Here is a 15,877-nt window from a genome sequence, read left to right on the forward strand (position 1 = left end):
GAAATTGATATGTTTGAGACTAGGTTAATTGAAGTGGTTTAAGTATTATATGACTAAATGGCTATTACTAATTAATTAAATCTAAAGAACAACAATTGAATCTACTTGCTTTGCATAGGATAACCTGGATAGAGAGGCTTCCATATAAAATATTTGCAAAAGGCTTGTTACAAATTAATTAATTAATTAGCATTTAATGCTATTTTAATAAGGTGGTATGTTGGTTGATTAGAAAAACAGATGAACAAAAAGCAAACAAATTATGCGATAATCATTCTACATAGAAAGGCATGGAGACTGGCTTTCCCAACCTCATCATATGTGTCATCATGCACCTTTGGGTTTTCCTTTGGGCTTTGCCCTCTCTCTCTCTCTCTCTCTCTCTCTCTCTCTCCATGTCCCAACTTTAACTTTTCACCGCCTCTCCCAAAAATTATGATTATTCTATTCCACCTAGTCAAAAAAGCAGAGAAATTAAAAGGACTCCATAGCATATCAGAGAGAGAGAGAGAGAGAGAGAGAGAGAGGGATCAAAATCCTTGCATATATATCTTTTCTCTTTGGGTTTTCGGTTAATTACACTTCTAATATATATGACACCCTTTTGATGAGACTTTCTTTCACCTGGGTTCGTTCATATATACAGCTCAATTTTTGAGCCAAGTCAACTGAGAAAGAGAACTTCTTTGACACGTTAGAGAAGATGGCTGAAGAAGCAATCTCAGGTAATGGTGGTTTTGTTCAAAACCCAGTTAGTGGATCTAATCTTCCCGCTGTAAAGAAGAAGAGAAACCTACCAGGAACACCAGGCAAGTTGTCGCTCTTCTTCATGATTAATCTTCTCTCTTTGTCTGCTATATTATTCTTTCTTCACTTCTCCTCTTCTCTCCTTAGCTAGCTTTATGCAAACCACTAGTATATTCAAAGTTATTAACTTTTTTTGTTTGCAAGATTTAATCCCACATATTTAATGGGATATTCATATACTAATTCTATATATATGCAGATCCTGAAGCCGAAGTCATAGCCTTGTCACCAAAAACTCTCATGGCCACTAACAGATTCTTGTGTGAAATATGTGGCAAAGGCTTCCAAAGAGATCAGAATCTACAACTCCATCGCCGTGGACACAACCTCCCATGGAAACTCAAGCAGAGGACTACTAAGGAAGTAAGAAAGCGAGTCTACGTCTGCCCAGAAAAGACTTGTGTCCATCACCACCCTTCTAGGGCTCTTGGAGACCTAACTGGTATAAAGAAGCACTTCTGCAGAAAGCATGGAGAGAAGAAGTGGAAGTGCGACAAGTGTTCAAAGAGATATGCTGTCCAATCTGATTGGAAAGCACACTCAAAAACTTGTGGCACTAGGGAGTACAAATGCGACTGTGGAACTCTATTTTCGCGGTAGGTATAGCTTAAATATATAGCTTATAATAAGAATTTATTGATACTGGAATTTAATTCTTTGTTAATATAGTTAACAAGTTCTAAGAGAAGATAATAAGTAAGGAGGCTAAGTAGCTTTAACTAGATAATTAATAAAGCATGAAAGTGATTTTTGTGGTTGTTATCTGTTTGTCTGTGTGATAGACATATGATAGAGAGAATCACTTTTTTTCTTGTCAACAGAAATTATCGAACAACTCAAAGAAGAAAGTGATCTTTGTGGTTGTGATATCTTTGCCTGCGCCGCCGCACCGCCCCACCAAACCCCCACCCCCCCCACACAAGCTCCCTCTTTTTCTCTCTGTTTTTGAGAAGAAAAAGAGAAAAAAGGAGATAGTAGTCAAGTTATTGCTTAATCTTGAATTTGCAAAACAATTGTTACTTGTTTAATTAAAATTTCTGAGTTTTCTTTTGATTTTCTTTGAGCAGGAGAGATAGCTTCATCACTCACAGGGCCTTTTGCGATGCATTAGCTGAGGAAACGGCAAGAGTAAATGCAGCATCTAATGGTTTGGCTGCAGTTTCCACGAACTTCAACTATCATCATCTTATGGGGACTACTCCTGTAGGGCCTAACATGGCACAGCATTTCTCTTCAGTTTTCAAGCCAATCTCAAGCAATGACCAGACAATGGACCGAAGTAGAAGGGGACTCTCCTTGTGGGTGAGCCAAGGACCCCAAGTTCATCATGAAGTAATAGGCGGCAATAATAGTATCCAAGAGATTCACCAACTTGGGTCTACGGGTTCATCAGGAGCAATATTTGGTGACCCTCTTTTTTCATCATCAAATCCTTCACCATCTGATCATTTTCAGTTGAATTGGCCCTTTTTTGGAAATAAGCTCCTCTCTTCATGTAATGGTCATGAACAGTTAACAAGCAATGATTCGCTTCCATTAAACAACGCTAAGGAAGCTGCAGCAGCAGTTCAACTAGCAAGTGTTCCTTCCTTATATAGCAACCAACAGCAATCGCATCAAACCACTTCAGCAAATATGTCAGCCACAGCTTTACTTCAAAAAGCTGCTCAAATTGGTGCAACTTCAACTGACCCATCATTTCTTGGGAGTTTTGGATTAAAGTACAGTAGTAACAGTACTCAAGTTCAAGAAGGGAACAGGTACTGCGGATTAATGTATGGCTCAAACCCAGTAAGCACGAGTACAAATCTAGCAAGTGATGACACAGCAGGGAATGATATTTCCAGCTTAAATCATCAGCTGCAAATGTACCCAACAGCCAAACGCCAAAAAATACAAAGCGACCAAGATAGTGCAGGAGGGCAAACAAGAGACTTTCTTGGGGTTGGTGTACAACAAGCCATATGCCACCCATCAACAATCAATGGGTGGATTTGATTTTGATATGATATGGGAATTTCATTCATGGGTCGCATGTAGAGATTAAAATTGGTAATAATGAAGTTGGACTTGAGGTGAGAGAGAGGGAGAGATTTTAGTATTAGGAAACTTTGCAGGAAGGAAAAGGTGACATTATGTGGCATGATGTGGGCTAAAAGTTAAGGTTAGATAACCATTGAAGAGATAAAGGAAGAGATCCATGGATATTCCTGTTAAGCACAGAAAGCTGATCCCTTTAAAAATGGTGGCTTTTTCTATTTTTGATAAAAGAGGAAGGGAGTAGTGGGGGGCAGAGTATGAGCAACTTTTGAGCTCCATTATTGCACTTGTTTCATCTCTATTGTGGTTGTTATCTTGTCGAACTCGGACTTGAAAGAAAGAAAGAATAATATTATTCCCATTTCCCAGTGGCAAAAAGCATATATCGTATATATTAATAACCTTCTATCACCAAACCATGCATAATTGTATTATTACAACATTAGCTATATAATTATTTCATGCAGAAAATGGATCAAGCCGCGCAAATCAAACTTTTTATACATAAATCGTCCTCCATCTACCACATATATGAAGTGCTCTTATTTAAAAGAATACAGTCATTCCATTATATTTATAGACAAATTAAAAAAAAATACACAATGATATAAAAAGAAAAAGGGGTAAAGAGAAAAAGATAAGCAGTCTCTTTGATTTTGTAAACTTTTATTGATATGATTGATTGAAAGGCTTTAATTTGCTTTTGTGTGCCATAGAAGTTAGAGCAAATTCACATCACAAAATTCATTGCAGTCGAGAACAACAATACTTGCAGGCATACTTCTGCCAGCTCCAAATTTTAGCTTTTGAATTGTATAGCTATAAATGATTCAGAAGAAATTAAAACAGAAGTTACCCTTATCTGCCCATCTACCACATACAACACTTTTTGAATCTCTTTAATATATTTTAAAAATAATAGTTTGAAAATATTAAAAATTAATTTGAAGTTAAATTTAGTATGTTTTAATTATAAAAATTATAAAATAATTAAATAATTTACTCATAATATGTGTATGGTAGAAAGTTAAGGTTAAATGTTACTCTCTAAATTTTAATCGCTAATATTATATATATATATATATATTCTTCAGGTGGACCATATTTTAAAAGGGTTTTATTTTTCTGGGTTATTTTGAAGCAATAAATTCTATACATTGATTGACTGTTTTCCACTCTTCGTATGGTGACACAGCTTTGTCCCACCATTTTTTTATTTCAATTTTTTTTTTAAAAAAGAAATAAATATTTATATAGCTTGATTAATTAATCAACTACATACAGTCAATTCATGTTTTTCAGAGACTTCTGAAAACATAATTCAGCTAATTTTTGCATGATATTATTTTCTATTATTAATAAATTAATCATTTAATTTTATTGTTTTACATTAAATTTAACAATCAGGATCAGATCAAGGCGTTAGTCACCGATGTGATTTATATTGAGAAGTCTGGGGGGCAGCTCGTGGGTGCAATGGAAGCGCTGTTGGCGAACGACTGTGTCATTCTATTAGGATATTAGTTCAGGTCGCCGGAGGTGGATGAGAAGTTCTGGGAAATATCTAGAGAGGATTTTTGACATCAAGAAGGTACCGCACGAGGATTTGCATCCGGAATACGCTTGGGAAGAGATCGACGTGTTTATATATTACTCATGAAGAAGAACTAGGCACACGCTCTTTTGGTAATTCTGGTGCTTGTTTTTTGAATTGTATCTCTTCTTTGTTGATCGATGATAACTGGAGAAGCAGGCATTTGAATTTGTTATTGTTTGCTTAGTCTTTTTAAGTTCTTATATGGTTGATAAGAAATCGATTCACGAAGAAATTACTGAAAAAGAAGTTTGATTGATTGCAGTTGGTGATGGGCTTCAAACCATTCTTATTTATTTTGCAAGCCAACTCTCTAGGCTTGAGCCCCTTTTTTATGTTTATTCCGAAAGTCAGGATTCATTAAGTAGGAATAAGGCCTGAGGCCCATCTGAAAAATTGCAGAACAAAAAGATAGTTCCCATAATAAATGCTAACTGTGGGTATATATCGCAAAGAATAATAAAATAAATGAATTACTTATAAATAAAAATAGTTATAAAATTTTAAAAAGAAAAAAAAAATTAAGTAATTACTTGGCAGTTTTAATTTTTTACAGTCTATTAATGTATATATATTTAAAACTTATTGGGTTACCATTTTATATAGACACATCTATATAGAATCACTATTTCATTATAAAATTTTTCAATTGGTAGTCCATTTAGAGATGACTCGTTGAAAGCAAATCTTTATTTATTTATTTATTTTTTTGCATTATATCTATATATCCATTTTACAGTCTCCATCTTCAGAAGAATAATACTTTTAGGGTTTGTGATTATCTAGTTGTCCATCCCAATAATATTTTTTAAGAATCAACCTGAGTAAAATTAACCGTTTGTATTATTGTTATTATTTCAGATAAAAGAAATTTTTGTTCGTAAAATTATTTAGTTAAACTTTTTTTTAGAATATAATTAAACTTCAATATGAGAATTTTTTTTTTCAAAGAATATGAGAATTATTACATGGAGATAGCCAATTTAGATGTATATTTTCATCAGGTTTAGAATATTTACTAAGAAATAAGTAAACTAAAAGAAGAAGTGAAATTACATCATCATCGTGAAGTTCTATATTCTTCGTCATCATCATCATTGTAAAGTTCAAAAGAACATGCAAGAATCAAACAAAAGTATAAAACTGGTTAGAATATTTATGGTAAGAATCCTCTTTGTACAGTTTCCAAAGTTAACACACACTCAGAGGAAAAAGGTTCGCCACCCATGTGAAATTTACTTCTTCGGATCTTCCTCACACTGTACAAAGCCATGCATACGCATCATATCATATAACAAAGAAAGAAAGAAAGAAAGAAATAAAAGTTATAGCTTGCCAAAATCTTCAGATTTAAACCTGAAGAATATGGCTTCTACTCTTTAGCTAAAGAAACCTTATTCTTTTCCATGTTCCCCTTTTGCCCTAATTAACAATATATTTTGTAATTTATTTCACCATTAATTCCATAATAATTGGAACTTGCTCTACCACCATATCATGCAGCCTTTTCTCTCTTAGGTGCTGCTTTTATTATTCAAGGGATAAAAGAAGACCCATCATGGACGGCAAAATGGGGAAGCAGTTGTGGAGGGTTTGCTCTGGCTTGGCTACCCTGGTCAAAGGAAATAAAAGAAGGATTATAGTACTCATGAACAAGAGTAGAATTCTTAAGGCTATTAGCACCTTCATGACCACTTTGTCCCTTTAATTTTGAAGGAGGAGAGTCTTTCATGGAAGAACCACATTGTCTAGGCTGTGTTTGGTAGAAAACTTTGGATATCACAAGCTCTCCATCTTTCTCTTCCTCGTTATTACCAAGATGGTATTGGTGCATTACCCAATTGGTCTTCTCTGGCTTTCTTTGCTTCCCATAGTTGGTGTAAAGCACTAGAATCTTCTTGTACCCTTTCACCTTTCCACTAACAAGAACTGGTCTAGTCTTGCCTGTTTTGTGCCACCGTGTCTCGCCACCTTCTGCGTCTGTGTGTACCTTTCTTCTTTTTCTTGTTCCTGTTGTGTATGCTTTCGATGGTCGATGGAAGAAGTGGCGAACCAGGCCATCTTTGCTAACTCCTGGATATTGTGACAAAGAAATTGTTTAATTTCCTTAAATGTGAAAATGCAAGGTGAAAACATGAGATATTGATGATACGTTAAGAACCCAAAATGTTTTAATTTCAATTATTGGAAAACTAATGCTTCTAAGAATTATATTGTGATATATTAGGGTTAGTTGGAGGGTTTCTTCATTTCTAGGTATTAAGGTTTTGTACTTTATTCTTTTCTAATGGCAAATGCTACATACAAGTATATAGAAAAGTTAGTTGGTGGGTTTTCATCAAGCGAGAAGATAGATTAACAACTATTATGGTTGGAGTCAGAAGAATGTTTCTCATACATTTTCATCTTCAGACACAAAGCAAACTGGTCCATTGGAAAACTGTACACTCCATTTTCATGCATACATATATACATATGGTCTTCTCCATAACTATATGTCTACAAGTTCCTCAGATAAAAAAAAAAAAAAAAAAAAAAAAGACCTCCATGGATCACCTCAATTTTTTCAGGTACTGGATATTCAGCCTATTAACAATCTAATGTTTCAAACATCAGAATGCTTATATGCATGATTGGGGTTCGAACACGAGGCTTTACTGTTCTAGAGATGACTCCGGCACTTATAATATATGATTGATTAACCCGGATCATGAGCTTTTAATAGTCATATATTGCATGTAATGAACAAGATTACCAGATCTTAAATACTGTAAGGGACTAGAAATTATCGATCAGATCCCTGGAATATTTTCACCTGGCAACTTTTCTGGGTGAGTATAGCAAATTCCATTCTCTCCTTCAATTGTGGGGATAAACTCATCGATTAGAGGATGAAGCTTGCGAGCATCACACTTGACCTTTCCCTCCAAATGCTCAAGCAGCTCTTGATCAGTTGGATCAAACTTCACTCCAGCAGGTAGCCCTGGCAAATCATGGATTCTCGCCTATATATATAAAAAATACAGGATAATAAGAAAAAAGCAAAATGATTAGAAAATTACAATGACAATGTAAAGAGAAAATAATTATTGAAAAACCTGATCTTGGCACTTGATCTGGTGACCACAAGAAGGGCAGCTTCTAAGTAGGCTTTCTTTGTGTCTTTGAGCAATATTAACACTGCTTGAATTGGAAGGAACTGGAGAGGTTCTTTCAATGGTTTGAACATCGTTACTGTCATTGCACCAAGTCATTTCCTCCGTTTCCTCTTATGCCCATCCCACAGTGAATCCTTTCTTTCTTGCTTTCTCCTCTACTGCTACTCCAAAAACCAAAAACTATGGGAGAGAGAGACAGAGAGATCGCAGAGAAAGAGAGAGAAAGAGAGAAAGGGATAATGAGAAGGAGAGAAAAGAAAGAAAAGAAAATTGTCTCTTCTAAAGCATGTTGTCCCTCAAGCCATTTCTTCTTGAGGGCAGGGAAGGAATTAAATTCTTGCTCACTTTTTAGTCCTTTGCATGATTGAATAAACACTATACCTTCTTTGTCCTTTCCTCTGGAAAGCTACCTAAAAAATCAAAATAAGGTGTAAATGATCTAATATATATAGCATGATTAATAATATAAAGAATTAAAAGGAAAATTAAAAATGTGTTGTATATATATTAGGGGTTGCTTGGATTTTAAGTTTGGTTTTGTGCTTGTGTGCATATGCATATGTGTGAAAACTTGCAGAAGAATAAATGTAGTTTTCGGGTCTTTTTTAACTCTGTCTAAAGGCAGCTTTGTTTTCTTGAAAACCAGAGTATGCAGAGATTAATAAAATTGGAAAGATATCATCAAAGACTTAATCAGAGTTGAGTGGAGATGGGGCAATCTGCAATATTATTGTACTGTTTCACCACATTAGATAAGAAGAGATTTCAGGTCCAATGTCAAAGTAGAGTGTATGTAAAGCTACAATATATAAATTCTTGAATCAATTAAAAAAACAGAATATATATATATATATATATATATATATATTAACACCCAGCAACCATTATTCTATTTCTTCACGTAGACTTCTCATGTAAAGCAAGAAACCTCATCTTTCTCACTGTAAATTGGCAGCCCCATCTCTCTCTCTCTCTCTCTCTCTCTCTCTCTCTCTCTCTCAACTTTTCTTAGGTTTCTTGGATTTTTTTTCTGCCACTTGGCCATTTGGGGAGTGTTTAATGTGTCCATATACATCTAGCTCTTGTAGCCCTTGTTGATAAATCTATAGTAATAGCAGCCATAAATATATAATTTGTTATGCTTGTAGAAAAAGGATATTATTAAAATAAAGGTTGACATATATCTTTGAAAAATTCCAGATGATAATTATCATTGAGTTTAGCATGTTAACTTAGACTTCATTTAAAAAAATAATTATGATCAATAAAAAATTATTTAATTAAACTTACGGGATTGATATGAGTGATAAAGAATTCTATATTCCTCAAATAAAGTCGGGTGTTCGATCATATAAATGAATAAAATTCTTGCTAAGAGCGTCTTACTCTATAATGGATTTTCCTAGCACAAGCAGACCTAGTAGGTTAGAAAATATCTGTTTAGACGAATTTTACCTTTAAAAATACATGAAATGAAAAGATTTTTAATTTTAGAAGTTTTTTTATTTATTAATTATGAGTTATTACAAATTATAATTTTCTAATAAAAAAATTATGCATACTTGTTATTTTTTGAAATTGAGCCTCTTCAAATTAAAACAAAAAAATGCATACTTAAATTAAGATCTCCTTGATCATTTTAATTACAGATATCAATGTTTAAATTGCTATTTATACAATTAAAGTGGGATTTCATAATTTCTGTGTCATTAATTATTACATAAGTCTTGGTAGGTAAAGTTTTTGATGAGGCAAATATACGTAATATTTATTTCTATATATAAAATATTTTTCACATAAATAAAATTTTAAAAGAATTCATGATATTTTATATTGTCAACAGATTTATCACTTAATTAATTTCTAATTACAAAAATCCTATTTTCGATATTAAAATTCAAGATAAAAAAAAACACTTTTTAAAAAACATTAGATGTTATTAAAAATAATTTAAAATTTATTTTAATATTTTTTTTTTCTAAGGGCAATCTGCGTATGGAATTCTAACTCTATTTATTATTGTATTGTCTACAACGTGTTTCATATGGAATTGAATGCCATTCTGCCATGGGCATTTGTATGGGACACTTTTTTTTTTTTTTGCAGAGGTTTTTATTCCCTTTAGCATTTTGTTTTTCGTTTTTTAAAAAAAAAAAAAAATTAAAAGCCATGAGCTTCGTCTAAAGAAGGGAGAAATTTTGATTTCCCTATGTTATATCATTGTCAACCTCCAAAAATAAAGGGGAAAATTAAAAGAAAACAAGCAAATTCCTCCATATATTATTCCCCTTTTCAATATACTTAGTCCTATCATCAAGCTAGGTACTATTTATGAAATTTTATATATATATTTTACCATTTTTTATAACTAATAATTCTCTATATTAATTTTACGGTTGACAGAAATTTGAATTTTTTTTGAAATTTGTGGCTATTATATAAACAATAATTTTTCCAAATTTAATTTTATATTTTAATAATTAAATATAAATTTGAAAATCTCAATTATTAAGTTAATGATTGAACGATGAAATAATATAAAAAATTAGTGATTTAAATCTTGGCGCTTCATCTTTTTATAATGATGTGAAGTAAAGTAGTATTAAAAAATTTATAAATTTTAGATATTTATATAGATCTAGTGTATAATGTAACTCATTAACGAAAAAGAATTTATATAGCTGACTCGGTTAGTTTGGAAATAAAAGTTCATTGTTGTTGTGGTATTTTTTTTTTTTAAAAAAATCAAAGTTCTTAAATTTTACTTAAATATGAGAATTTTATGAAATTATCAGCTCCAAGTGTGATTAATCCAATACCTCCACTGTCTTGAGATGAATAATTGCCAGCTTAATACAGTTATTGTTCATTACTAACCCTAATATAATCAAAAGGTTATCACCATGTTTCCCAAGCTTTGCAGGCTGTAATGGAAATTAATGTGCAGTTGCTAAGCTTTTAAAATACAAGAAAGTAGTTGATTTTTGAAGTTGCAACTTGCAAGGCTATCAAAATTAATTAGGATTTTAGGCATTTTTAAAGAAATCCTAAGCCCAATGGACTTAAAAAAAAAAAAAAGAATTTTTGGATCCATTATTGAAAATCTCTCTGGTCAAAATTAGTCGGTCATATTGTCATTTTGCTGATAAATGTGAGATCCCAGTTCAATCCACTTGTTACTCTCCATCATCTTTGCTGTGTGTGAAAAAAAAAATTACAATGAATGAGTTTTAATCATATTCAAGATTGTAATGTCTAGAATTCGCTTTGTTAAACTACACCCAATTCAGTATCTCCATTAATGAGGGGACAGCAGGAAGGACAAGCACTTGCATACAGCTATCTCCATTAAATTAGTATAACTGTCAGTTGGAGCTTTCAACTCATTACTCCAAGCTACTGGTTGATTGAACATCTAAAATACATATAAATTATCTGAATTCAGGAGATTTTCTGCATTTCAGGTTCCTGTTAACAGGATCAGATTTCCCTTGCATTAAAGGAGACTATTTTTTTTTATCTGAAGACTCTGAACTCTGCAACTTCTGGATCACAAATTCACAACATAGGAAGAAATGCAGGGAAGGTTAAAATTACAATATATTGAATCATTTCAAATTTTGGATTAATGGTACTCTTTGTATAAAAGTTGTTGCTAAATGGAAATGGGTTTCATTTCTTGACAAGTTTCATGTTTCATGTTACTACAATTGCCTAACTAAAGAAGAGGGCAGCAACTAAAATAGCAGGCACTAATAATTACTAGCTTTCATGTCTTAATCTGTGGTTCAAAGAGAGCATGTGGAGACATTTATAATATCTCATGTCATTGCATCAATCATTCCCTACATCATCACAGGCTTTTTCATGGTAATATGGCGAGAGCTTCCCATCCTTCTTGTTGGATTTAAGCTTGCTCTCTACGCTAGCCTCTTGCAGCATGTTCACCACTCTTCGCATAGAAGGCCGGCTGACAGGAAGTGAGCTAGTGCATTTGAGACCAACATTAAGAACCCTGCAAATTTCATCCTGGAAACTGGAATCAAGATTGGGATCAATTACATGATCCACTCCCTTTTGGTCTAAGGTGGTGTAAACCCATTTCACCAAGTCTTTCTCTCCAAACTCTGGATCTATGGGCAGCCTGCCTGTTACCAACTCTAATATGACGACTCCAAAACTGTAGATGTCACTCTTCTCATTCACCCTGACAGTATAGGCATATTCTGCATCAAATTCAGACAAAGAATACCGATTTTCTTAGATTCAAGATGATATATAAGTTAGATGAGCTCAATTTGAACAAAATAGACAAATAACTCAGCAATTTAATGCGCACAAGCGATATATACCTGGTGCAAGGTAACCACAAGAACCAGCAATCACAGACATGGATTCTGTTCCCTTGTTAATTCCTTGTACAGCTTTAGCAACTCCAAAATCTGCGATTCTAGCACCAAACTCTCCATCTAACAATATGTTGTTCGACTTCACATCCCGATGAACAATTGGAGGAACACAATCATGGTGCAGGTAAGATAAACCCTCTGCTGCATCTAAAGCTATCTTGTACCTTGTTGGCCAATCCAACAAGCCACCCTTACTACCATGCAACAAGTCACCTAAGCTCCCATTTGGCATATACTCGTAAACCAGAAGCTTGCAGTCCCCAGTATTGCAGCAACACCATAATCTCACAATATTCTTGTGCCTGATCCTTCCCAAAGTTTCGACCTCTACTTCGAATTCGTCTTTGTCGTAATTGGCACTAGCATCCTCTTGCTTGCTCTCTCCCCTTAGTTTCTTTACCGCTACTGTCTCACCATTACTAAGCACAACCTTGTATACTTTCCCAGAAGCTCCAGTTCCAATCACATTATCTTCCTTAAGGCAATCAGTAATCTCAAATTCACTAAAACCAAGCTTATGGAAAGACCTCCACTTGGATATTGTAATCCCTTTCTTACCTTTGTTGAAATTCCGGTACTTGAAGTAGAACCAAACAACGCCAACAACAAAAACTAAACCAGCAAGTATGAAAATCGACCTAAGAAGCCATAAGTAGCGCAGCTTCCTAGACTCACCCATCTTCGGACAAAGACCCTCCAAGCCATTGCACAATCCTGGATTCCCCCCGAAGCTCTTCTTATAGATCTCCCTGGCAAAAAGAGGGGGTAACTCTCCCGAAAGCATATTATTTGATAAGTTTAACAAATTGAGCTTCAGTTTCTGCAAGGCCGGTGGGATTTTCCCAGAAAAGTAATTCCCAGAAAGATCAAGGTAATTAAGTACTGGCAAGTTCCCAATTTCATCTGGGATGGGACCAGATAGCTTATTGTTCGCCAAATTAAGCTCGTTTAAACTCTTCCAACCTTGAATTTCCGTGGGGAACTCACCAGATAATTCATTACCATTAAGGACAAGACTACTTAACACATTCAAATTTACCAGGCTTCCTGGAATTGGACCCGTAAACAAATTATTACTTGCAGAAAATTCAACTAAATTGCCAAGAAAACCAATCTCCATAGGTATGTTCCCAGAAAGCTTGTTGTCTGAGATCAGCAAAACAGAGAGATTATAAGCAGAAGATATTCTCCTGGAAACTTGCCCAGATAACGAGTTCCCTACAAGCTCGACCAAATATACCCTTGGAAGTCCCCAAAACTCTTCTGGAACTGTCCCAGAAAGTTGATTGTTCCTTAACCGAGCACGGCCTAAACTGTGGCATTTCCCTAGACTTTCTGGGATTTTCCCGGAAAATGAATTGTATATCAAAATGATGTCTTCTAATTCTCCCTTTGCACACAAGTTATTCGGTATTTCACCAGAAAATCCATTGTATGACACATCAAGCGATTTCAACAGAGAGTTCTGGCCGAGTTCACTCGGTAATTGACCTGTTAGCTTGTTATTGAACAATTTGAGCTCGTATAAATTGGGAGACTTGGCTATACTGTCTGGTAAAGTGCCTTCGAGACTGTTCTCGAACAAATTCAGTGACTCGAGCTCCAACTGGCACAACTCATTTGGAATCGTCCCAGTTAACTCATTCATCGAAGCATCAAATCTTCTCAGCTTCGTCAAGTTTGAAAATCCTACTGGTAGCATGCCTGATAATGAGTTGTTGTAGAGCTCAATTTGGACTACACTCTTGAGCTTGGTGAGCAAAGTTGGTATTGACCCAGTGAGGCTATTCTGAGACAAATCCAAGTTTTCCAACCGAGTTAAATGGCCCAGAATTGCTGGAATGGGACCAATAAGCTTACAGTCAGCGAGCCAGAGCGCTTTAAGATTCGTTAAGTTGGCGAGTCGAATCGGCAATGGACTCGGTGTGAAGGGGTTATAAGCGATTAAGAGATTTTCCAGAGTCGAGATGTTACTGAGCTCACTGGGTATAGTTCCATTAAGGAAATTTCCGGCGAGCAATAGCGTCTTAAGCCGCCGGAACTCCCCAAATTTCACCGGAATCTCACCAGTTAAATTGTTTCCCGCCAAGCTCAGGTACCGGAGATTCGGCAAGTCAGCGAGAGATTCCGAGATGGAGCCCACTAAAAGATTCTGGCCCAAGTCCAAGTACTCGAGATTCCTACACGGGGAGAAATCAACGGGCAGGGACGAGTTGATAGAATTGTTGTAAAGAGAGATGAAGGTGACAGAAGGGAGGCGGCAAAGGAAGGTGGGAAAAGGACCGGAGAGAAATGAGTCAGAAAGGTCGACAGAGTCGACTCGGCGAGTTTCCTTGTCGCATGTGATGCCGACCCAGTTACATGGAGTTTCGTCTCGTTCGTTCCAGTTAGAGAGCGCGCGAGTTGGATCGAAGAGTCCGAGTTTGACTCGCTGGAGGAAGAGACCTTCTTGGTTGAGGGAAAGTGCAGAGAGAGGAAAGGAAAGAAAGAGAAGGGAAAGAAAGAGCAGCATTTGAAATTTGAACTGAGCAGAAGGGAAAGAAACAGAAGAGCTTGGAGAGAAGGGGAAGGAAAAATGTGTGTCGGTCTTTGGCCTGTTTCAGTTTCAAACTGAACACATGTCATGTTATATTTTGAAGCCTGTAGTGGGCCCTACTTTGAGACAAATGTGGGTCCTCATTGGATATTTGGAAACTTGGCAGTCAATGGGAGTCAGTAAAGAGTAAGCGTCCGACTGGCATTCTTAGGCCTTGTTGCGTCCAGCTAAGCAGACCAGGACGTGGAATTTTCTGAAAAAATGTAGAAAATAATATTATTTTTATTTGATTTGAATTATTAAATTAACTTTATCAGGAGATAAATCTTTGTACAAGGAAACCAGGGGCAGAACATCGATAAAAAGAAAATAAGAACAGGAATGGAACTATGCTTGAGGAGTACAGTAGTTTCTAGAAAAATCAATATTTTTTATTTTTATTATATAAATTTAATGAGGCAATGAGGTCATAAAATTTTAATAAATATTTTAAAATTTTTTAGAGTATAAAAATAATGATAATTTTTCAAAAATTAATATTTTTTTTTATAATTGTCTATCAAAGTTTGATGGAGTTTTAGGCTTAATATTTAAAAAAATTATAGATATTTATTAGTAATTTTATAAAAAAAAACTAATTTTTTTACTACTTTTTGAAATAATGATATAAAATATTAATGTCTCTTTTCCTCCATCAATTTTATTTTACTGTACACATTAATTTATTTTTTTTAATTTGAATTATTAATTGAAAGTCTAACAATACATTTCTCTTATCATTTTTTAAATTTTAATAATTTTCTTATTGTAATCTTATTATTATTATTGAAATATCTTTATTATTATAATTTTATCATACTCAAATTATATATAAAAAAATCTTTCATAAATTAAAATTATATCATTTATTTCATTTAATTTATAATTTTAATTAAGTTTATTTTTTATAATTATTTAAAAAAAATAAATTTGAGATCAATTGAATAGACTTTTTAATTTTAGGCTACCAATATATTATAAGTTTAATAATTTCTAATGTTAAGTATTTATTAGAAGAAAAATGATTTACCTAAATGAAATTTAAGTAAGTTACACTTCTCTAATTAAATGTAATGTAATTTATTAATTTATTATTTAATTTGTTATACATAAAATTATATAATAGATGTTATTATCTTTACAATTAGAAAACAAATTATTTCCTAATAAATTAATTTATATATTAGACATATTTGTATCATACTATTTGAGAAATTATAAATTTTTTAGAAATATATTTTTGGAAAAGTATATTTTCTTAGAAATATAATATTTTAAACCAAATAAACCCTTA

At 33.9% G+C, this 15,877-nt stretch overlaps 3 protein-coding genes across 3 annotated transcripts; 1 reads left to right on the top strand and 2 right to left on the bottom strand.

The window, feature by feature from the left end:
• Positions 1–511: 511 nt before the first annotated feature.
• Positions 512–3,225, top strand: LOC110632610 (zinc finger protein NUTCRACKER). The gene is made up of 3 exons (XM_021780885.2): positions 512–809; positions 1,007–1,403; positions 1,875–3,225. The coding sequence occupies exons 1-3, from the start codon at positions 704–706 to the stop codon at positions 2,803–2,805; spliced, it is 1,434 nt and encodes a 477-aa protein (XP_021636577.2). The 5' UTR covers positions 512–703; the 3' UTR covers positions 2,806–3,225.
• Positions 3,226–5,566: 2,341 nt separating this feature from the next.
• On the bottom strand, positions 5,567–7,984 carry LOC110632611 (NAC domain-containing protein 73). The gene is made up of 3 exons (XM_021780886.2): positions 7,540–7,984; positions 7,257–7,446; positions 5,567–6,514 (listed from the first exon to the last, which is right to left on the bottom strand). The coding sequence occupies exons 1-3, from the start codon at positions 7,693–7,695 to the stop codon at positions 5,976–5,978; spliced, it is 885 nt and encodes a 294-aa protein (XP_021636578.2). The 5' UTR covers positions 7,696–7,984; the 3' UTR covers positions 5,567–5,975.
• A 3,197-nt stretch (positions 7,985–11,181) lies between these two features.
• LOC110632613 (receptor-like protein kinase HSL1) lies at positions 11,182–14,618 on the bottom strand. The gene is made up of 2 exons (XM_058128377.1): positions 11,952–14,618; positions 11,182–11,825 (listed from the first exon to the last, which is right to left on the bottom strand). Exons 1-2 carry the CDS (start codon positions 14,518–14,520, stop codon positions 11,434–11,436), a joined length of 2,961 nt encoding a protein of 986 aa, XP_057984360.1. The 5' UTR covers positions 14,521–14,618; the 3' UTR covers positions 11,182–11,433.
• Between the last annotated feature and the right edge of the window lie 1,259 nt (positions 14,619–15,877).

This window comes from Hevea brasiliensis, chromosome 10 (assembly GCF_030052815.1).
Source record: "Hevea brasiliensis isolate MT/VB/25A 57/8 chromosome 10, ASM3005281v1, whole genome shotgun sequence".
NCBI lineage: Eukaryota > Viridiplantae > Streptophyta > Magnoliopsida > Malpighiales > Euphorbiaceae > Hevea > Hevea brasiliensis.